At 43.8% G+C, this 24,950-nt stretch overlaps 1 protein-coding gene across 35 annotated transcripts in view; it reads right to left on the bottom strand.

The window, feature by feature from the left end:
• Positions 1-24,950, bottom strand: part of DST (dystonin) — a 524,163-nt gene that overhangs the window by 187,519 nt on the left and 311,694 nt on the right. For 33 of the 35 annotated variants that reach the window (XM_060403014.1, XM_060403015.1, XM_060403016.1 and 30 more), the window contains 7 exons: positions 11,925-12,037; positions 11,723-11,829; positions 7,796-7,915; positions 5,172-5,267; positions 4,605-4,732; positions 1,546-1,639; positions 759-913 (listed from right to left, as the gene is read on the bottom strand). In XM_060403014.1, the coding sequence (XP_060258997.1) occupies positions 759-913; positions 1,546-1,639; positions 4,605-4,732; positions 5,172-5,267; positions 7,796-7,915; positions 11,723-11,829; positions 11,925-12,037 (813 nt within the window). Of the gene's footprint in view, positions 1-758; positions 914-1,545; positions 1,640-1,757; positions 2,031-4,604; positions 4,733-5,171; positions 5,268-7,795; positions 7,916-11,722; positions 11,830-11,924; positions 12,038-24,950 lie in introns of those variants that run through there. The other 2 variants (XM_042237553.2, XM_042237554.2) reach the window with 1 other exon arrangement.

Genomic DNA, 24,950 nt, shown 5'->3' with positions numbered 1-24,950 from the left:
ATGTCATTACAGTCACACTGATAAAAATTTACATCATAATTTTTTCACTCAATGTTGTACTATAAGTATTCTATATTATCATATGATCTTTACAACTGTAATTTATACGGAACACAATTACAACACTATCATAGTATATGCTCATTCTATTATTTGACACACAGGATTCCAAATTTTTGACATGGACACTTTCTCCCCTATATTTATTAAGATATTTTCTATATTTAGAATTACTGTAGATTTCTAAAAGCAGAATTACTCTTTTGAAGCATCATTCATAGTTTTTGCCTTATATATATCTCATATATTTAGCTATTTACGTAATATATATTATATACAACCAGAAATGTTCCATTCCTATCCCCAAATCCACATCTCAGAGACACAATTTTATATACATATTTCCCAATATTTTGTTATGAGCATTTTCATAAGATAAACACAAAACTGATAAGTTGACTTAAAGATAATCTTCTCATTATTGTCCCTTTTTCAAATATCACACATGAATATTTCAACTGTAGGTTAGCTACTACAGGGTTAAATACTATACGTATCATAAAATTTTTTTCTATTATTTATCTTCGAAGCACAAAACCTACTAAACACACCGAAATATGACACCATTAATGTGATACACATTGTCAACAAGAAAGAGCTTGGCGACGATTTCATAAAATCGCCACACTCTGCATTCTCAATGAGGGGCCACGGAACAGTCACAGAGGAGGACAAGGCTGACTGAGAAGCACCCTTACCTCTGTACCAGCTGGTCTGCCTGATAGTACTTTCCATCAATAAGAATCTGTACATCAATTACATGCTGGCGTAAAAGGTTCTCACATTCAAGGATATATCCAGCAATCTCCGCTTCATTCTGAAACTGCAGCCCGGATTCCAACCTTTTAGAATCCTGTATTTTAAAACAATTCAAATATTAATTCTACATTAACTAATCAAACACGTTTCAAATCTAGCCTCAGGGACTTCCCTGGTGGTCCAGCAGTCAGGACTCGGCGTGCCCACTGTAGGGGGCGTGGGCTGGATCTGTGGTCAGGGAACTAGACCCCGCAGGCCATGAAAGTGAAAGCGTTAGTCGCTCAGTCGTGTCTGGCTCTTTGGGACCCCATGGACTGCAGCCCATCAGGCTCCTCTATCGCTCAGTCGTGTCTGGCTCTTTGGGACCCCATGGACTGTAGCCCATCAGGCTCCTCTATCGCTCAGTCGTGTCTGGCTCTTTGGGACCCCATGGACTGTAGCCCATCAGGCTCCTCTATCGCTCAGTCGTGTCTGGCTCTTTGGGACCCCATGGACTGTAGCCCATCAGGCTCCTCTATGCAGGGAATTCTCCAGGCAAGAACACTGGAGCGGGGTGCCATTCCCTTCTCCAGGAGCTCTTCCCAACCCAGGGATCAAACTCATGTCTTCTACACCGCAGGCAGATCCTTTACCGTCTGAGCCACCTGGGAAGCATACAAGATTTTATTTCATCTGAATACACCGACCCCTCTACAGCAATTCCAGAAGCTCCTGAAATGAACTTACAGACTGGAGAGCATTTCGGGCAAGCAACAGTTTGTCTTCACAGATGACACTGCCCCTCTGAACTCGGTTAGCAATCTGCTGCAACATCTCCAACCTAAAAGAAGAAACAAAATAAAATAAAGTCTCTCCATCTTAAGTTAGGGAGCTAGCCGCCCCTGAAAAACGTGGCCCGCCAAAAGAAAAACCACAATCCCATACCAAGGACTCCATACCTGTGTCCATCAAAGGATTCATTGCCAAAGCTAATACAGGAGTTGATCAGGGTTGGACCACAATGAACCGAGAGGAAATTCTCATTTGAGTCAAGACTAGTCCGAGTGCTGGTCGTGTTACTAAACACAGAATCACTGCTCCGGTAACTGTAACTACTGCTGTGCATTTTTATCTCGCAAGGATGTTTTTTTCTTCCACCATTAAAAGATGACTAGAAAGTACCCAGTCTGCAGAAAGTGCTGCTTCTAATGGTGAAAAGAGGCGACTGCCTGTTACCGCTTTTAATGGCTCCTTAAATATGCCCCAACATGCATATTCAACACGCAGCAAATAATACGCTGATAGCTACTCAAAAGAATCCCGCCTAGAGCCATGGGTTTGCTAGCTACGGTCTGCCTTTTTTTTTTTTTTTGTAGCCTACACTAAAGCCCTACATGTACGGACAAGGCAGGCTGATGGGGTGTCACTGGACAAGACTTGCCAAATATTTTCACCAAGAGTCATTCACTTGCCACCAACTCAAAAACAACTCTGATGTTTCGCCGAAGCCAAAGTACAACCAGGTTACTCTGGCAATACCAGTCATCAGCTAAAAGAACACAAACAGCCAATCAGAGCCTCATCCTAGCATTTTGGAAAAACCACCTCTGTACTGAACAACTCAGGGTTAAAAAACTGGTATATACAAACACCTACAAACGACTTTGACAAGAAGCAAAGCACCTTTCCTTTTTAACCACCACAGAGTTTGCTGATTAGGTTACATTAACTGGAAAACTGCCCAGGTACCTTTTTTCCCCCCAGGAACCGCCCCCAGGAATGTTAGGTCTACTCTCACTAAAAAGTTACTTTTTATTTTTGAAAGCCAAAGTGCTAAGAAGAGTATCAGTGTGATGCTTGGAGATTTAATTTGTCTACGCTTGTTTTTCCTTTCTACAGGTTATTACCTGGCCTAAGATCATTGGCTCTTTCTCACTCGCCTTTTACACACTCCCATGCCACAGAGCTATTATTTTGCAATACAGAGTTCATGCCAAAAAACGTGTTGCTTCAAGAAAAATGAAGGCATTGAATCAGCCATGCTAAATATTTTCCTATCCCCAACACTGCAAAGCCAAACTGCTGCTTCCCCAACTAGAGAAGACACTGTCCTTTTTAGAAGGGAATTTGAGAGTGCCATGTCAAATACAGTTACTAAACAGAAAAGCACAAAATAATAATAGCAGCCAGCACCTAACATTTCTGAAGCAATTGTTAGGTGCCAGGAAATTAACTAACCATTTTATAGACATACTCAGAACCACCAAATGTGGTTCCTACTATTACATCCTATTTACAAATAAGGAAACTGAAGTTTAGAGAGGATAGTGAGTCTAAGATTACATGGCATGAACACTGAGCTAATAATTCATCCAGGATTGACTGGCTCCTAGACCCTGAACTCTTAACCACATCATTCTTTATTTACATAAATTGAAATCCAGCTGCTATTCTGATGACTAAAATCAACTCTGCCCCCTTTCTCTGGCACCTTTTCTATCCTTTCATCAGATTAGAAGCTGAGTATTTCATTTGAACCACCCAGAATCATCTCCTCCCTACAAGGTCCATCCTGGGTATTTTGCACTTGTTCCAGTTCAAAAGGATCCATTTATGCAGACATAATACTCTGCTTTAACAAGCGTGTCATCAATGATGTCATAAAGGCCCGACAAATCAGACCCACCCTCTGATCTTCAATGCATAGTTTACACTTCTTCCACGTGGAAGTTAGGAGTGGGTGCAGAGAACATCAGTATATTGAGGGCCTCCGGGTAGCAGAGCCAGTGTTGTGGGCAGTACAAGGAACCACAAACACAGGAATCTGTCTGCATGCTCACTCTGTGGAACTGGCAGTCCTCATTCAAGCAATCGCAGAGAAATGTATAAATTACAACTGAGATAAGTCTATGAAGGAGGACTACATGGAACAGGAGGGTCAACACTGAAACACCTGAACCAGCCTGGGAGACTTCGGAAAGTTTCTGGAGGAAATCATACTGGAGCTGAGATCATACTGGAGCTGAGATCAGAGGAAGGTCAGGAGTAAGGAGAGGATGAACCAGATGACCCAGCCACAGGAAAAGACAGTGCCGAGATCTCACAAACGCGGAGGCTGGGAAACGGGCAGGCCAGTGTTCCTGAGAGGCAGCCAGCGTAGCTCGCCGAGGACTAGAAGGCCGGCCTCAGGGACTCGGACCACGAGCCCCACGCAGCACAGCTCAGGCTGGAACGGAAGGACCGTCCAACAAACCCCTCCTGAGGACCAAGGCGACCTTCTGGGGCGCCTGGTGAGGCAGGAGAGAAAGGAGGAAGCTGAGGGATGCTTTTGGGCCCACAGGCAGGGCGGGACTGAACCAGCAATCACACATCCTCCGGGTGCTGCCTCACTGCCCTTCTTTAAACCGAGGGTTCACTGCCCATGGAGAGAAGGCTGTAGCCCAAAACATAGGTAAGCTCACAGTTAACCTATGTTATATACGGATGAGCTTCTGGTGACTTAAAAGCTGGAGAAATTCTCACGGGTCCTCCTGACTGTTAAATCTGTAACCGCCATATGAGATGCGACTGCGTACACCAACCCAGGCCCCCCCCTCCAACATTACTTCCCTGATTCCTTCCTCAAACCTCTTGGAAGAGTTTCTAGATAAAATGGGAGAATCAGAAAGACTTAGCCAAGGTCACGCAAACAAGCAAATGGAAAAGGCTAATGCTGGTCCAGCCTGGCATGTCTCCAAATCTTGAGCTGTTTCTACGCCACAAGTGGACCCCCTCACTGGACACCCCGGGCAGAGAATGCCCCCAACCTTTCAACTTCGGGACGAAGAGCCTTCTCCCTCTCCAGCATGGCGATGATGAGCTTTCCCCACTCCTTTTCTATGTCATTTGGGTGATAACCTTGAAGGAGTTTGATGCGTCCAAACTCTATCCAAATCTAGAGAAAACAGCACAAAAAGGTGATGTGAAGCAAAGACATTGAAAATCACGCTTCTTAAATCAAGACAGACTTTTAATAAAGATTACATTTGATACCATATAATACCACTTACAGATGGACTCGAAAAGATGACACAAAAAAGCTTCTCTATGAAATGGAATCACAGACTGAAACAGCAAACTCGCGGTTGACAAAGGGGAGGGGTTGGAAAAGGGGGAAGGGAAGGACTGAGTTTGGGATTAGCAGATACAAAGAATATTATACAGAAAATGGACAAACAGCAGGTCCTACTGCACAGCAAATACATACATAACTGAGGTATATAACTGAGTTACCATGCTGAGCAGCAGAAATTTACACACTATAATAAATCAGCTATACCAATAAAATTTTTTAAAAGGAGACATTTGCCAATTCAAAGCAAATTTTTTCTTACCTCTAATAATTTATATAAGCGTTTAATTTTTGATTTTTCTGTCTCCTTTGGTGGAATTTCTGTTTCTTTAAACTGTAAATACTGATTGTAAAGTGCCTAAAATGAAAGGGAAAACAATGAAGAGTTGAACTTCAAAAATCTGTGTTCATTATCACATAATGTCACGACTTCTTGCTTTCTGTTCTCTCACCTGCCCTGGGTGGCGTGGCATGCGTACTCAGCTATGTCTGACTCTCTGAGACCCCATGGACTGCACCACCAAGCACCTCTGTCTGTGGAATTTTCCAGGCAAGAATACTGGAGTGGGTTGCCATTTCCTACTCCAAGGGATCTTCCTGACCCAGAGATCAAGCTCGCATCTCTTGCATCTCCTGCATTGGCAGGCAGATTCTTTACCACTGTCCCACCCGGGGAGGCATTCCTTCATAAAACAGGACAATCAAGGATGCCAGTTCTCAGACAGCTGGTAAACAGGATTAAGGGATCTGAAGAGGATGCAATTAGGGCTGTGAGCCCAATTCAACAAATGCTGCCCAGGCATCCGGATAATGAAAACCACAACAGTGTCTGTTAGCTGCTCAGTCATGTCTGACTCTTTGCGACCCCATGGACTGTAGCCTGTCAGGCTCCTGTGTCCATGGGCATCTCCAGGCCAGAATCCTGGAATGGGTAGCCTTTCCCTTCTCCAGGGGATCTTCCCAGCCCAGGGATCGAACCCAGGTCTCCACACTGCAGGTGGATTCTTTATCAGCTGAGCCACCAGGGAACCACAACTCTACTAAGGATCTCATCATCCAAATAAGAAGACACATCCCTTAAAAGATACACGTTGCAAATGCTGTACTTTAGCTTTTACATTTTGGAAAAATCATCTGATGCAATTCTCATAAAACGGGGTGGGAAGCATTCTTCTCTATTTCATGGTCTATCCTTGAAAAACAGAATTCTCATCAGGTAGACAGGACTAAAGTTTGCTTTCAATGTCCCATGGCCAAATTAAGCAGATCTTACAATTAAAAAAGATGCTACTGGGTCCTGCTAGTATAAAAGTTTGAGCCATATAATTAAATTACTATCTAACTTATAGATAGTAATTTGAGAATCTCTTAAATATATGTTTATTATGTTTATTAACAAGGAGCTTCTAAAAATTATGTTGATAAAATAGCTCCACATTTAGTAAGTGTTCATTGATTATTTCATCCTAATTCATGCTGCTTTAAAACAAGTCCATGAAAGTGTTCAAGAAGACACATTTCTCTGAAGGATTCCACTTAATGTTTTGCTGACTAAGAAAATTATTCAGTTGGCCAAAAAGTTCCTTTGAGAAAAACCCAAATAAACTCTTTGGCAAACCCAATATTTGGTATTTCCCCATGATGTATTTTTTCCCTATATCCTGTCTTATCCCAGGCACCAGCAAGTAATCTGTGTAGTCAAATTTCTTCAATAATTTAAGCATCTGCACTAATCAGAAGCCAGCATGAATTTACTCAAATGTCTGGACAATAAATCTATTTGAAAATAAGTAGAACTTGAAATCTAGAAGTTGGCTAAACCCAAAGTGCAACATTTTAGGATGTCCATCGGTGAATAACCACAGCATGCCATTGTGTGTTGACGCTGTTCACAGCAGATGTGGTCATGGGAGGGGGAGAAACGCTTTCCTGCCAGGAGCGGTTACCATCCACACTGGGAGACATCACACAAAACTGCTTCAGAAAGACCTGAAGGAGCATCACATGGACATGCGCCAAGGAGCCTGGTGCCAAGGACAAACTCCCCATGGTGGCGTGAGTAAAAGCTGTTCCACAGATGTTGTGTCCAAATGCGTGGACGCAACTGCTCATGTGAATAGGGCCCTTCCTGCATTAGAACCATTCTTGAAACTCCTATCAGGAAAACAATGTCTACAGTTCAAGGAATTAGACCTTGTTGTTCATATTCACATGAGCCATTTCTTGAAATAAAGTCCACCACTCTGCTACGACAAATCCCAAGGTACAAGAAGAGTCAACTTATTTTCGATGTTTATACAACTACACCATCTTTTAATACCTCTGTGACGTCTCTGACAAAGAGATGGACCCAGTTTCTTAGGCAGCAGCACCTGTTCTACTAAACCAGGAACTCATTTACCCCGGGAGTCGGGTACGTCCTTTCAAATTCGTGGTGAAACACTGAATGTACGTCTTGTACCACAGAAGCCTCTGAGGCCGTTTCTAACAGGATGTGACCACAAGCACACACCCGGCCACCCCTGTATTCCACAGGCTTCCCACACAGCTCCTGTCCCGGCCACCTGCTAGCTCCAGGTGTCTCCCAGGTTCCAAAAATAACACAGCAGTGTCATTCCCAGAGACCCTCCCATATTAACTCTCAACAATGCAAAGTGAAGGGACTATAAATTTAAGATGTTGTTGCTCTGATGTTTTAAGTATTGGTGTCGACTTCCATTTCCTCAGTATAAAATAGAAGATGGATAAATAAATAATTTGCTTGCTGACTGGTACCTTGCCAAGGGTAATTTTTCTTCAGTTTCTGAAATGACAGAACCATGTCAGCATTTTTTTAAAGGTTTAGTAATAAACTTAACCCTACTTAACTTCTGTAGGGACACAGACCTTGAGTTCTACAGGATTATTAGGAAATGTTCTCTCCGACATAGTGGCCACGTGGTGTCTGATCCACTGGACGAGGTAGTTGACCATATTCTGGTATTCAATCCACTTGACTTCGACATCCTACAAGGAGAAGATGGCAAAGGAGGTCTGTATCTGCAGATGGCAACATTCATGTCTAACATAGTCTGGCCAGAGGTCACTGTGTGGATCCGCGGGTCTTTAAGCCCGACAGGACCAGTTCAAGGTTTTCTTCATTCCCTCCCAGTCTCAATTCTGTCCACTTAAACAGCTCTAAAAACATGCTATCAACAGTTGACCACTAAGACTCGCCTAAGGAATGCCAACTCTGATCCAAGGATCCAGGCTGACTGAGGCACCATGTTAAGAAGGCTTCTGAGGCTGCATTGAAATGTAGCAGAAAAAAACACCATGATCAATTTGGAGTGTTTCCCAGGCAGTCAAGAGAGGGAGTAATGGCCTGAGAAAGCCAGGTGAGCTACCTTCTCTGCTAGCCTTTCTAAGTTTACCTGATATCTGAAACTCACAGAACTATGTAATACACAGGAAACTAGATAGGAATGAAACCTACAGGAAATGTACATGGTGGGAATGATTCAATACTTCTTAAGCAAACTTTTATTTTTAAATGAAGGAGAATGGAAGACTGTCAAATGTTTTCTTCAATTAAGCATTTGAGGAAGTGCTTATGATGTTCAAAGCACTGTGCTAAGCGCTGTAATAAAAATATACTTTAAGAGATGATCCCTTTATCAAAGAGTTTTCTGTCTAGACGAGGAGGCAAGAGAGAGTCATAATATAAACAGTTATGCAAAATGAAAAGCAGTACTGAAGAAGTGTTGAAATAACAAAAGCAGGTAGTTTATGCGAGGCATCAAGATAAAAAGTGAGGTGAGCACAGATGTGCCTGGAAAGCATCACCTGAAGGCCTCCTGGGAGAGGCCATCCCTGTGCAGTGAGCAGGAACTGTGAGTGGGCGGCGGGAGGGACAGACAGGCGACGCGTGGGACGGGGGCACGGACTCAGACAGGAACGCCCTGGCCACCACCAACAGCTCACGTGGGGACTGCTGCTGGGAAGAATGACACGTGCAGAGCCGTGGAGGTCAGCACATCTAGACCGCGTTGAGCCTTGCAAGCCGCATGGAGCCGTGGAAGGTTTCCAAGTTAATATGCCGACAGTGTGCAGAGATGATGGTAAAAGAAAATCAGGGGAGCCGGCAAGGCCACAAGCAAGCTCACATCCTCATCCCGGTAAAGGGGTGGGAGTGAGGAGCTGCGTGCAGGCTGTGGGGAGGAGCGCGGAGCGGCCACAGGCAGCTCCAGACTGAGTCACAGCGGACACTGGAGCGAAGGGTGAGCATGGCAGCAAGCTGCTCGAGGACCAGCCTTCAAGACAGAGCACAGAGGAGCGAAGAGGAACAAGCCTAAACCAGAGCACACAGAGGCGACACAAGAGGCCGGAGAGCTCCCAAGTCTTCAAGGTGAGACAGGATAAAGGCAGCAGCTGCAGGAGCGGAGAAGTCAGGGCGAGGGGTCCCCCAAGAGCACAGCACGTGTGGGGCGGGGAGCACAGAGGAGCGAAGAGGAACGAGCCTAAACCAGAGCACACAGAGGCGACACAAGAGGCCGGAGAGCTCCCAAGTCTTCAAGGTGAGACAGGATAAAGGCAGCAGCTGCAGGAGCGGAGAGGCCAGGGCGAGGGGTCCCCCAAGAGCACAGCACATGTGGGGCGGGGAGCACAAAGGAGCGAAGAGGAGCGAGCCTAAACCAGAGCACACAGAGGCGACACAAGAGGCCGGAGAGCTCCCATATCTTCAAGGTGAGACAGGATAAAGGCAGCAGCTGCAGGAGCAGAGAGGCCAGGGAGAGGGGTCCTCCAAGAGCACAGCACGTGTGGGGCGGGGGTCCTGTCCCCCAGAGAAGCACAGCGCTCGTCAGCAGGGCCAGCATGACACGCACGGCGAAAATACACTGCAGGCTTCCGGAAGCACGGAACTAAACCAAGAACCCAGAGCCACGTGTCAGAGACCCTGCCCTGCTACAGAGAAGCCCTGTTAGTCTGGCAAAACCCAATCACCCTCCTCTGGGCCTCACCTTCAAATCAGAGCACAACACAGAGCGACCTTACTTCCTGGGATCATCTAAGTCTATAAACCTGAAAGTGATTTCAGAAGTGAGACAGTCTCTACAGAGAGAAGGATAGCAAACTGGGTGGCTGTGAAACAGCAGCACATTAAACAAGAAGAAAAAAAAAAATCTCTCAATTGAGTGGTTCCAGTTTTCATTTCCAAAATGACATGCAACTCTGAATAACCTACTTAAATGAAATGTTTCTGAGTTATACTTGAATAGTAATGGTGGAATGGTACCATTAAAATACATATAGTATCAATTTATTGAGTAGCCTATTAACTCAAATCCATTAAAAAATATTTGACATTGAAAGACTATAAACCCGTACAACTCGACAACACAAAAACAACTGAATTGCAAAGTGGGCAGAAGCTCTAAATAGACATTTCTCCAAAGAGAGTTACACATGGTCAACAGGCACGTGAAAAGATGCTCAACATCACCAATTACTAGAGAAATGCAAGTCAAAAGCATAATGAGGCATCACTTCACACTGATCAGAACAGACATCATTAAAAAGTCAACAAACAATAAATGCTGGAGAGGGTGCAGAGAGACGGGAACCCTTTTAGACTGTTGGTGGGAATGTTACAGCCACCATGGAGAACAGTATGGAGGCTCTTCAGAAAACTAAAAATACAATTACCATATGATCCAGCAATGCTACTCCTGGGCATAAACCCAGACAGAATTCTCATTCAAAACGATCCATGCACCTCTATGCTCACAGCAGCACTCTTCACCATAGCCACGACATGGAAACAACCTGAATGTTAATCAACAGGTGAACGGATAAAGAAATGTGTACGTATATACAAGGGAATACTACTCAGTCAAGAGAAAGAGTGCAATAATGCCTTCTGCAGCAACACGGATGGACCCAGAGATGGTCATACTGAGCGAAGGAAGTCAGACAGAGAAGGAGAAATATTGTATGGCATCCCTTATATGCGGAATCTAAAGAGAAATGATACAAAGGAACTGACTTACAAAACAGAGAAACTCACGGACTTAGAGGACGAACTTATGATTGCTGGCAGGGGAGGATGGGGAAAGGGATAATTAGGGAGTCTGGGATGGACAGGTACACACTGCTATATTTAAAACAGATAACCAACAAGGACCTACTATATAGCACATGGAACTCTGCTCAATGTTATGTGGCAGCCTGGATGGGAGGGGAGTTTGGGGAAGAATGGATCCCGTTGCTGTTCGTGTGAGACTGAAGACAAAATTTTTTTTTTTTTAAAAGAAGATATGGTACATATATACAATGGAATATTACTTGACCATATAAAAGAATAAAATAATGCCATGTGTAGCAACATGGATAGACCCAGAGGTTATCGTACTAAATGAAGTTAAGACAGAGAAAGACGATTACCATACAATATGAATGGTATCATAATCTAAAATATGACACAAATTAACTTATCTATGAAACAGAAAGAGAATCACAAACATAGAGAATAGACTGATGGGTGCCAAGGGGTAGAAGCTTGGGGGATGTAGGGACTGGGAGGCTGGAATTAGCAGAACTATATTCAATACCCTATGATAAACTATAATGAAAAAGAACATTTTAAAAAGAATGCAAATATATGGATAACTGAATCATTTTGCTCTACAGCATAAATTAACAGAACATTGTAAATCTACTACACTTCAATTTCTTTTAAGTCATATTAACAAAAAATATGACTGCAAAAAGCACTCTCAGAGAATTCAGTCAATTCTGAGTTATCAACTTCAGAATGGAAAAATCAATACTCACATTTGCCCCGATGCCTTCACCACCTTCAGGGACTTTGGGAAATGCGTCATAGAGAGATGATACATATGTTATTACTGACTTTTCATCAGGTGAGGAGACATCAACATCTGAAAGCAGCAACATGAATTATTTCAAAATGCTGATCAATTACTTTAGCTCAGACCTTCCAGGCCGTCAACATCTGGTCAAGACATTCACTCACCTTCAGGATCCAGAAGTCTTATAACACCGATTTTTTCTGCTACATAGAAAGCGTGCTCTAAATTTGCAAGGTTGCTTTGAACAGCAACAGTATTCATGTCTATCAGGTCCGGCCTAGGAAAAAACATATGCTGTATTAATGAGGTTTTTCACTCATCAGTTCAATATGAAATTTACATGTGTACTTATTGACATAACAACTCCTGCAAATCTTAATACTAAGAGTGTGTGGAAATAGAGTTTTTCAATCCAATCTTTAACACTGCTCCTGTCTGTACTGGTAAACAAAGGGTGCTGCAGCCACCAAGCCATCACATTACAGCCGCCTGGACCATGAGCCCTGAGGGAACTCAGGATGAAAACACCTGAGTTTCAAACCACCAGCCCCAAAACCATCAAACCATCATCAAACTCACGTCAGGGTGAGAAAGCGCGGGATCCTGGCCCCGGGCACCTGAGGCACAGATCAAAGAAACAAGCTCGAGGAGCTCAGAGGCCTGCACCTTCCCATACACAGAAAAGCGCTCAATTCATTAACTTGAGAGATCTTGTTTTCTCTGGTTAATCAGGTAGTCTTCTGATGTTCCAACTACCTGATCTCTGTTGCAAAGCCCCCATACATCCTGGCCTCCCCCAGCCTCTTCAGAGCCGTCCCTCAGAGCCGCCTGAGAGGCTGTGTCCTAGGACTGAGGCCTGTTTTATTCACCAAATGTAACTCTCACCTTTTAGACTGTTCAGTTTTTCAGTCAACACTCATTTCTCTCAGAAACTTTTGTGAGCCAAAAGCAAATGCAGAAAAATGTAACAACTTGCATGTATAAAATTTCAGCAAAATCCACAACTTGCCCTAGATGAGACCATATATGAGTATCTGTTGCATTCAATCTATTTAAGCCCCATTACCTCAACGTATCCTTCTAATCCAACTGGCAACTTCTCAGTGTTCCTCCCAAAGAGCTCAGGCCCCGTGCACTGTTACCCTCAGGGTACCACCACGCAGAACACCCTTTCTGGTCACAGCCCTCCTGCACAGGTCTCCCCATCCTGGGAGCAGACATTCAGCCCCACTTCCTCCGGGGCCTCACTCACCTTTCCAGCCCTCATTTCCCTCTTTGGTCCCTGAACTCCAGCGTGCTTAGCTGCCCAGTCCTGTCCAACTCTTTGCAACCCTGTGGACTGCAGCCCACCAGGCTCCCCTGTCCATGGGATTCTCCGGGCAGGAATACTGGCGCGGGCTGCCATGCTCTCCTCCAGGGGACCTTCCTGACCCATGCACTGAACCCACAATTCCTGCACAGTAGGTGAGTTCTCTACCATCTGAGACGCCAGAAGTCCTGCTCCTGAGCCTGTGACAATTAATCTGGCACCTGGAAGAGTCATATACTTCTCTGCCCTCCAAATTTACTGTTCAGAGTACAGGCGCATCTCGTTTCTCCCAACCAGCTAACTCCAAGATAACAAGAGCCACGTGGTTTTAACAGACTTTCGTATTTTATCCTTCTACTGAGATAAACAGCGGTATACATATTGTAGACACTCAATAAATATCACAGATAAGATAAGTAGGTTGGTTATTACACAGAATCATAAAAGACTAAAACAAGCACCAGTTTATATCTCCACAAACACACATCTCTCTCTCTCACACACACACATGCTCTCCACAAACATACATCTCTCTCTCCCACACTCTCCACAAACATACATCTCTCTCTCTCACACTCTCCACAAACACACATCTCTCTCTCTCTCTCTCATTCACACACACACACACTTCACAAACATACATCTCTCTCTCTCTCACACACACACACATATGCTCTCCACAAACATACATCTCTCTCACACACACTCTTCACAAACATACATCTCTCTCACACACACACCTCTCTCTCACACACACACACTCTCCACAAACATACATCTCTCTCTCTCACACACACACACACACACTCTACAAACATACATGTCTCACACACACACACTCTCCACAAACATACATCTCTCTCTCACACACACACACTCTTCACAAACATACATCACACACACACACTCTCTTCTCAAACATACATCACACACACACACACCCACCGACCCACCCACCCAGGATGCTATAAACCACAGAGATTACTTAAAGCCAGCTCTATCGACATAGGATTTTATAAGACTTCCCAAATATTCCTTGAATACTAAGTGTAAAACACTGTAGCCAGAAACTTAACTAAGGCCAGAAGCCAGTCAGGAAACTTTCCTCTCAAAATCATTTAAAGAATGTAGAAACAAATATGGAAACAGTAAAGCCATCAAAAAGAGCAGTACCAACCCCCAAATCTCTAGGAACCTGTTTCTCAGCTTCTAAGGAAAGGCTCTCATTCCAGCCTCCAAGGGCATCCTGTCTCCCTCAAAATCACCCTCTGGGGTCTGCAGACGGGTGGGAGTGTTCAGAGGTAGGACAGGAGGCTGAGATGTCGTTATTCTGAACAGAGCGAGAAAACAGATTACAGGACGGAAACATACCACTAACTTCAGGGAGGGAGACAGCAATCAGGACGCTTATGTTTATCTATTAAGAAAGCAGACCTCCAAAGATACCTACTCACTGTTTTACTGCACTTTCAAAGTGTTCATAACCTTGAAATGTACCTACCTACCTATGGATTTCCTGGGAATTATCTGGAAATTCTTCAATGCTTTTCACATTGCCACCAATATGATCACTAGAAAGCTATCTCACATTGATTATACAAACAATGAATCCACTGACAATACAGGTAAACGACATCACCTCTAAAAAAGTAACACTTTCTATTCACAAATGTGTAGTTGGAAGAGTCTGATAACTTCAAGATTACTCAACAGGTGTGCATAACAGTCGAGACAAAACTCTCTGAAGTTCAAAAAACTGCTTTGCATCCACAAAGTTCCGACATTTTGAAGAAAGAAAAGCCAGTGTTTCTGAGTTTGCCAAGTCTCCCAACAAGAAAGGACATGTTGTCAAGCAAAGCCTGCCATTAGCAGATAGAGTAAACACTGAGTAATCCCGGAGAATGAATCCAGCCATTGAAGAATCCAGCTCTCCACTGAGAGAACAAAGCACTCCTTCAGAATGAGAGAGTTGTTTGAGCACAAAAGCGGCTGTGTAATACATCAATCTGGGATAAGCTACCTCTGTTTTCCTGATACTTAACCCTTTCATGAAACAAAAGCTGCAGGGGGTTTCCTCTGTTAAGACTCCAGTGAACAAGCCTTAATGAAGCAAAAAGTGTTCTGAAGCCACTCTGGAGAAGGAGCAGCCTGAGTGTTGTCGGAATTCCACCTTCTGTGGGGCCTCTCTGCAGCTTCCCATTCTGCTTCTCCTGTTTGTCTGGAGCTTCCAGAAGCTGCACATGCTGGGACCTACCTTCCTTTTCCTTCACAGCTTCACTGGGATCATATAACCCTTAAAAACTGAGCTAGTTCCCACATATGCAAGACTTTTCTTTTCAGTCTAAAGGCTTCATTTCACTGTAACATCCCCTTTTGTGGAATTTTTACAGGAAATTTTATTCTCATCTTAGGTTTCACTAAGCAAACACTATATTATACTGTAAGCGACTGTGTTCCCGCCATAGCTTACATCACTGGAGTGGGGTGCCATTGCCTTCTCCGCCCTATTAACCAGTCTAATTTCCCTGTTTCCTGAAAACCATTCAAAATTATATGATGTAATCCTCTGCCACCTAAAATTATACCAGTTTTTCAAATGGGATGAAAGCCATAAAAGCCATCTAAGTCTTACTTGTATTATTATTCTAAGATGATGTCATCTTTTCTGAATGACTCCTTCATCACGGACAGCAGCTTTTTAAAGCACACCTTTACATCCCACTTTTTTCCCCACTAAATTAATAGAAAGCGCTTACAAAGAAATAAAAAACGGGAGATGATCACATACATTTTTCACACTAGATGTATAAAACCAAGAGAGGCCATATGAGGAAGCTGAAAGTCAGGCCGAAGCCACTTCTATGCATGCTTACTGCCTTTGTCTCAAAAACACAGGACAAAAAGGCACCAAGCAAGATGGCTATTGTCATAACACAAAATAATCTTGGATAAAAGTAATGCTTATCTTTCATACAACACCCAAATTAAAAGTATTCTTCCCGGACAAAACAGATATATGTACACCCAGAGGCACATATGGGCTTGCCTGGTGGCTCAGACGGTAAAGAATCTGTTTGCAATGCAGGAGACAGGTATAATTCTTGGGTCAAGATGATGTCCTGGAGAAAGGAATGGCTACCCACTCCAGTATTCTTGCCAGGAGAATTCCATGGACAGGGAGCCTGACGGGCTATAGTCCACGGGGTCACAAAGAGTCAGACAAGACTGAATGACTAACTTATAGGCATATATACATATATATGCATGGCATTTATATAGAGAGAGGCATATACATACATACATACATACATACATACATACATACATATATATATAAAGATTTCACCACTCACATTGATAGCCAAACTAGTAGAACATTAAAATTATATGAGATTTTTTAGTATAGATGCCTCCAAATTACTCTGCAGTCCCCAAGTACTTTATCAATATATTCTCCCACATAAGAATTAGATAGAATTCTACAAGAAAACTGTGACTTAAGTGTCATAAATGGCTGGAGATTAGGCTTTCATGTTTTACCATGTCAAACAACAATAAGCCCTACCAAGAGGCGCATGAAGCCAAGTCAAACACCTGGGAAGAAAGTCCTTAGAAACTGCCATGGGAAATCCCAGAGGGGCACAGATACAAGTCAGTTAAGAGAAGAATACGTTAGTACAGACACAGGTGACCAAATCCTGAACCAACACTGAAAGGATGTGGACAGGACATATCTAAGAAATATCAATAGTCAAAGTCCAAATCAGCACTTTTTTCAAGTTACAGAAAGAAATGATTTAAATTCATGATGTCTGTTACAACCTAAATATCCATCAGCAGATGAGTGGATAAAAAAAGATGTGGTATACATATACCAGAGAACTCTACTCAACCACAAAAAGGAACACCACACGGCCATTGGCAGCCGCTGGCAGGACCTAGAGAATATCACACTCAGTGAAGTCAGCCAGAAAGAGAAAAAAAGCACCACATGATATCACCTATGTGGAGAATCTAAAGCACCACTCGAACGAACCTATCTCTAGCTACGAAACAGACACAAGCCAAAGAAAGGCAATACCGAGGAATGCTCAAGCTACCATACAATCAAGCTCATTTCACGTGCCACCAAGGCACGCTCAGAAAGCTTCAAGCCAGCCTTCAACACCACATGAACCAAGAACAGTACCTGAACTAAGAATCTCCAAATGTACACGCTTGGGGCCACCCAAGACAGACAGGTCACAGTGGAGAGTTCTGACAGAATGTGGTCCACTGGAGAAGGGAATGGCAAACCACTTCAGTGTTCTTGCCTTGAGAACCCCATGAGCAGCATGAACAGGCAAAAAGATAAGACACTGAAAGATGAACTCCCCAGGCCGGTAGGTGCCCAATATGCTACTGGAAATCAGTGGAGAAATAACTCCAGAAAGAATGAAGGGATGGAGCCAAAGCAAAAAAAAAAAAAAAAACACCCAGTTGTGGATGTGACTGGTGATGGAAGCAAGGTCCAATGCTGTAAACAGCAATATTGTATAGGAACCTGGAATGTCAGGTCCATGAATCAAGGCAAACTGGAAGTGGTCAAACAGGAGATGGCAAGAGTGAACGTCGACATTCTAGGAATCAGCGAACTAAAATGGACTGGAATGGGTGAATTTAACTCAGATGACCATTACATCTACTACTGCGGGCAGGAATTCCTTAGAAGAAATGGAGTAGCCATCATGATCAACAAAAGAGTCACAAATGCAGTACCTGGATGCAATCTCAAAAACGACAGAATGATCTCTGTTCGTTTCCATAAAATATCATGGTAATCCAAGTCTATCCCTGACCAGTAACGCTGAAGAAGCTGAAATCAAACAGTTCTATGAAGACCTACAGGACCTTTTAGAACTAACACCTAAAAAAGATGTCTTTTTCATTACAGGGGACTGGAATGCAAAAGTAGGAAGTCAAGAAACACCTGGAGTAACATGCAAATTTGGCCTTGGAGTACAGAATGAAGCAGGGCAAAGACTAATAGAGTTTTGCCAAGAAAATGCACTGGTCATAGCAAACACCCTCTTCCAACAACACAAGAGAAGCCTCTACACATGGACATCACCAGATGGCTAACATCGAAACCAGATTGATTATATTCTTTGCAGCCAAAGGTGGAGAAGCTCTATACAGTCAGCAAAAACAAGACCGGGAGCTGACTGTGGCTCAGATCATGAACTCCTTATTGCCAAATTCAGACTGAAACTGAAGAAAGTAGGGAAAGCCACTAGACCATTCAGGTCTGACCTAAATCAAATCCCTTACGATTATACAGTGGAAGTGAGAAATAGATTTAAGGGATTAGATCTGATAGACAGACTGCCTGATGAACTATGGACAATTTTCTGACATTGTACAGGAGACAGGGGTCAAGAACATCCCCAAGAAAAAGAAATGCAAAAAAGCAAAATGGCTGTCTGGGGAGGCCTTACAAATAGCTCTGAAAAGAAGAGAAGCAAAAAGCAAAGGAGAAAAGGAAAGGTATAAGCATCTGAATGCAGAGTTCCAAAGAACAGCAAGGAGAGATAAAGCCTTCCTCAGTGATTAGTGCAAATAAATAGAGGAAAACAATAGAATGGGAAAGACTAGAGATCTCTTCAAGAAAATTAGAGATACCAAGGGAACATTTCATGCAAAGATGGGCACAATAAAGGACAGAAATGGTCTGGACCTAACAGAAGCAGAAGATATTAAGAAGACGTAGCAAGGATACACAGAAGAACTATACAAAAAGATCTTCACGACCCAGATAACCATGATGGTGTGACCACTCACCTAGAGCCAGACATCCTGGAATGCGAAGTCAAGTGGGCCTTAGAAAGCATCACTACGAACAAAGCTAGTGGAGGTGATGGAATTCCAGCTGAGCTATTTCAAATCCTGAAAGATGATGCTGTGAAAGTGCTGCACTCAGTATGCCAGCATATTTGGAAAACTCAGCAGTGGCCACAGGACTAGAAAAGGTCAGTTTTCATTCCAATCCCAAAGAAAGGCAGCGCAAAGAATGCTCAAACTACTGCACAATTGCACTCACCTCACACACTAGCAAAGTAATGCTTAAAATTCTCCAAGCCAGGCTTCAGCAATATGTAAACAGTGAAATTCCAGATGTTCAAGCTAGTTTTAGAAAAGGCAGAGGAACCAGAGATCAAACTGCCAACAACCAATGGATAATTGAAAAAGCAAAAGAGTTCCAGAAAACCATCTATTTCTGCTTTATTGAGTATGCCAAAACCTTTGACTGTGTCAATCACCACAAACTGTGGAAAGTTCTGAAAGAGATGTAAATACCAAACCACCTGACCTGCCTCTTGAGAAACCTGTATGCAGGTCAGGAAGCAACAGTCAGAATTGGACATGGAACAACAGACTGGTTCCAAATAGGGAAAGGAGTACATCAAGGCTCTATATTGTCACCCTGCTTATTTAACTTCTATGCAGAGCACATCATGAGAAACGCTGGACTGGAGGAAGCACGAGCTGGAATCAAGATTGCCGGGAGAAATATCAATGACCTCAGATATGCAGATGACACCACCCTCATGGCAGAAAATGAAGAGGAACTAAAGAGCCTCTTGATGAAAGTGAAAGAGGAGAGTGAAAAAGTTGGCTTAAAGCTCAACATTCAGAAAATGAAGATTATGGATCCGGTCCCATCACTTCATGGCAAATAGATGGGGAAATAGTGAAATCAGTGGCTGACTTTATTTGGGGGGCTCCAAAAATCACTGCAGATGGTGATTGCAGCCATGAAATTAAAAGACACTTGCTCCTTGGAAGGAAAGTTATGACAAACGTAGAGAGCATATTAGAAAGCAGAGATATTACTTTGCCACCGAAGTCCATCTCATCAAGGCTATGGTTTCTCCAGTAGTCATGTACAGATGTGAGAGTTGGATTATAAAGAAAGCTGAGCGCCGAAGAATTGATGCTTCTGAACTGCGGTTTTGGAGAAGACTCTTGAGAGTCCCTTGGACTGCAAGGAGACCCAACCAGTCCATCCTAAAGGACATCAGTCCTGAGTGATATTCAAGCTGAAACTCCAATACTTTGGCCACCTGATGTTAAGAGTGGACTCATTTGAAAAGACCCTGATGCCAGGAAAGATTGAAGGCAGGAAGAGAAGGGGATGACAGAGGATGAGATGGTTGGATGGCATCACTGACTCGATGGACATAAGTTTGAGTGAACTCCAGGAGTTGGTGATGGACAGGGAGGCCTGGCGTGCTGCAGTCCATGGGGTCGCAAAGAGTCGGACATGACTGAGTGACTGAACTGAACTGAATGATTTATGATGCTGAGCATCTTTTCATGTACTGACAGGCCATCTGTGCATCTTCTCTGGATAGCACCTAACCAAGTCCTTTGCCAATTTTAAAATTGAGTTATTTGATTTTTCATTATTAAATTGTAGGACTGTATATATTTGAGATATTAAATCACTTTCACATGTATGATTTACAAATACATTCTCCCATTCTGTAGGCTGCTTCTTCACACTGTTGATACTGTTTTCTGAGGCACAGAAGTTTTTGCTTTCATGTAGTCCAGTTCTTATATTTTTTTCTTAGTTAACCATGCTTTTGGTAACATATGCAAGAAATCACTGCCTAACCCAATGTCATGAAGTTTTTCTTTTATGATTTCTTCTAAGTTTTATAGTTTTAGCTTTTATTTTTTGACTTTTTATTTTATATTGGAGTATAATTGATTAACAATGCTGTGTTTCAGCTGCACAGCAAAACGATTCAGTTATTCATATGTATGCCTTTTTTTTAATGTATCTTTTCCATTACGGTTTATCATAGGGTACTAAATACAGTTAGGGCCAGCAGTAGGGCCTTGCTGCCTACCCATCCTGCAGGTGACAGTTGACCTTTGCGGACTCCAAACTCCCAGTCCTTCCCTCTGCCACCTCCTCCCCTCTGACAACCAACATTCTGTTCTCTATGTCCACGATTCTTAACAGATGTTTTTAAATAAAATAAAAACCACCGAAATAAACCTTGCGGTTGGAGCTATCTGATCATCTGAAAGGACACTGAGCAACAGTTTTCTTTCTCAGTTGGAAAAAAAAAAGAAATAGAAAGATCCGTGGTTGCAAGGTCTAGGGGGAGGGGGAGAGAAAGTTACTGCTTAATGGGCACAGAGCTTGAGTTTTGCAAGATGAAAACAGTTCTGCAGATGCCTGGTGGTGATGTTTGTATAACACTGTGAATGTGTTTAATCCCAGTAAACTGTACACTAAAAATGGTTAAGGGGACTTCCCTGGTGGTCCAGTGGCTACAACCCTGTGCTCCCAATGTGGGGGGCCTGGTTTCAATCCCTGGTCAGGGAACAAGCTCTCTCATGCTGCAACTAAAAACCTGCATTCCACAGCAAAGACAGAAGATCCTAGCACTGCAACTAAGACCGAGAGCAGCCAAATAAGTAAACAATTTTTTTCTGTTACACGAACATGGCCCCTCAGCATCCGCGGTGGATCAGTCCTGGCCCCACAGGGACACAAGTCCCCTGATGCTCAAGTCTCTTACGACCCTCCACGCACAGGCCACTCTGTATCAGTGGGTTCAGTCAACCCTGGACTGTGCAGCTTTAGGTTGGTACAAAAGTAATTCTGGCTTTGCCACTTGATACTGGAGTACATTCTTAAAGAAATGTGGTTGTGCTATATATCATTTTAACACACATTTCTTGCTTTATGTTTTCTGCTAATGAATCATTACTTGCTGTTTATTTTATGTATATTTTAGACTATGGAAATAACTTTAGACAAAAAGCAAACTAGAGCAATTTTCTTATTTGAATTCAAAATGAGTCATAAAGCGGTGGAGACAGCTCACAACATCAACAGTGCATTTGGCCCAGGAACTGCTAGCGAACATACAATGCAGGGTGGTTCAAGAAGCTTCGAGAAGGAAACAAGTGCCTTGAAGATGAGGAGGTTCAGTGGATGGCCACTGGAAGCTGACAACAACTGAGAGGATCATCAAAGCTGATCCTTCTACAACGACATGAGAAGCTGCCCAAGAACCCAACATCAACCTTCTACAGTCATTTGGCACTGAAGCCAACGGGAAAGGTGAAAAAGCTCGGTGAGTGGGTGCCTCATGAGCTGACTGCAAATCAAAAAAATATATCATTTTGAAGTTTGTATTCTCTTATTCTACACAACAACAATGAACCATTTCTCAATTGGATTGTGATGTGCAATGAAAAGTAGATTTTATACAACAACCAGTGACAACCAGCTCAGTGGCTGGACCGAGAAGAAACTCCAAAGCACCTTCCAAAGCTAAGCTTGCCCCAAAAAAGGAAGCACGGTCACTGTTCGGTGGTCTGCTGCCGGTCTGACCCACTGCAACTTTCCAAATGCCAGCAAACTGTTACCTAAGAGACGTATGCTCAGCAAACCAGTGAGATGCACAGAAAACTCAAACAGCTGAGCCGGCACTGGGCAGCAGAGTGGGCCCAGCTCTGCGACAACACCCACCACACACTGCACACCCAGTGCTTCGAAACCTGCATGGACCGGCCTAGGAAGTCTTGCCTCATCTGCCATAGTCACCCGACCTCTCACCAACTGACCAGCACTTCTTCAAGCACCTCAACACCATTTTTCACGGAAAAAGCTTTCACAACGAGCAGGAGGCAGAAAATGCCTTACAAGAGGTCATTGAATCCTGAAGCACAGATTTTTATGCTACAGAAATAAACTTCTTTCTCCCTGGCAAAAATGACTTGATTGTAATGGTACCAACTTTGACTAATAAAGATGTGTTTGAGCTTAATTAAAATGATTTAAAATTCAGGGTCTGAAACTATAATTACTTTTGCACCAATCTAATATTTTAGACTACCAGGTGGTTGCAACTGCAGATCCCATTACCTCTGGATGGATACTCATGGCCAACAGTATGTTTTGCCAGTGCTTTTAAAAGTTTCCAAAAATTATTAAAGACAAATTTTCACATATTTGAGAAAAATGGGCTATACCGAGGTAGAAAAAAGTCAGAGGGCTGTGATTCAGGTGTCTTGTGACTTAGTCCTAACTTCCTTGGACTTTGAACGCACATCCAGACACCCGTGTCTCACCTCCTGTCTATAAAGAACAAACACTGAGAATCACCAAGAATCACCTAGAATTTCAGTTATCCTGAGAGAGCATCTGGAAATGTGTGCGGGGTGGAGGGAGACTCGGGCTGCTGCGGCCATATGCTCTGAGGAACCCCACCATTTGCCTCAAGTCTCGAGAGAAGATCCTATGAAGCTACTTGGGAAACCAAGTACACAGAGCCACGTGTACAGGTTACTAAGAAGTTCTTACGGGAATGGAAACCATGTGACTTGATGCAATCAGAGAAGGCAGAATGTGGGGCTTTGGTATGCTAATCACAAATAATCCTCCCCTGGCCACAAACTAGCAGCTCGTTCATTCACTCAATACTTAATAAGCATCTACCATGAGCCTGGCTGATGAGTGAGGCGTTGAGAATGAAGGACACTGACTTGCATTTCTCTGAACAATTGGTGATGCTGAGCATCCTTTCATGTGCCTATTGGCAGTCTGTATGCCTTCTTTGGAGAAATGTTTATTCAGGTCTTCCAGCCATTTTTCGAAACAAACTAGTATATAGAAGACGGATAAACAACAAGGTCCCACTGTATGACACAGGGCACTATATTCAGTATCCTATGATGAACAATGAGGGAAAAGAATATGGAAAAAGAGAGTATCTACAGATACGTAAAACTGAAGCAGTGTGCTGTACGGCAGCAATCAAAACAACACTGTAAGCCAACCATACTTCAGCAAAGAAAAAAATGTTAAAGACTATAGGACTGTGTGTGGAGAGCTGAAAACCCTGCAGGGAGCTGGGGGGGCAACCGGGAGAACACCTGGTGAGAGAGGCAGGCGTGGGGCGGGGAGCACGGCCTGCACTGTCAGGGGAGCCTGGGCCCAGGGGACCAGCTCAGCTCAGGAGCCAGCAGCAGGGACACGCGGGGGACGGCGGGATGCAGGACAGGCGCCAAGGTAATGCTGAATTTCATGAACTTCTCACGGGATTTTGAACGTTTTCCCAACAACTATGGAAAACCATTCAAACGCATTAGGAGGATTAAGAGACATCAGCTCCAGGTCAGGTGGAGAAGAAATGTAAAAGGGAGACAGTCCTCTCACAGAATCCGGGGCGAGGTGGGGGAGACTCGAGGAAGGACGCGGCTGAAGGGAAACGTAGCGGGCCGGGCGGTGTGAGGAGGGCACGGCACAGAGCTTAGCTTTCCCAGCCACTTATGGGACCAGGGCTGGACGCAGGGATGGGGGTCAAAGGGAGGAAGGAGAAAGGAGTCAGGCCGCCCTGAGATCCCCACGTCCACCAGCGTCCAGGAGACTGGGTGCGGAAAGGGCGCCGCAAACAAGCCCTGGAAACACGAGGAAACCCAGGGCAAGTAGGGCTGGAAGAGAAAAAGGGCCATTCGCGAAAAAAGGATGGTCAGCAGAGTCCAACGCTGGCAGGTAAGACAAGGCTTGGGACGCGTGCACTGGACGTGTCCACAGTCATCCTGAAATCCCTCGTGACGCGAGGAGAAGTGGTTCTGGCGGTTTGAGGGGCCAGGAGCCAGGTTCCAAGTCGGGTGAGGAGTAAGGATGGGGGGAAGAAATAAAGAGAGAGTGCAGACGACTCTTCTGAGAAATCTAGCCTGAAAGGAGGTTAAGGCAGTGCACAGAACAAAAGCTAGAGATTAAGGGAAGTTTTTAAACTGTTTGCTGATTTAGGGATGAAGAGGTTTCAGCACGTTTAACATCCGATGAGAGGGACTTCCCCGGGGGTCC

The sequence above is a fragment of the Ovis aries genome, chromosome 20, assembly GCF_016772045.2.
Source record: "Ovis aries strain OAR_USU_Benz2616 breed Rambouillet chromosome 20, ARS-UI_Ramb_v3.0, whole genome shotgun sequence".
In the NCBI taxonomy this organism is placed as follows: domain Eukaryota; kingdom Metazoa; phylum Chordata; class Mammalia; order Artiodactyla; family Bovidae; genus Ovis; species Ovis aries.
Note: the sequence above shows the minus strand (reverse complement) of the source record. Positions and strands in the feature narration are given on the sequence as shown.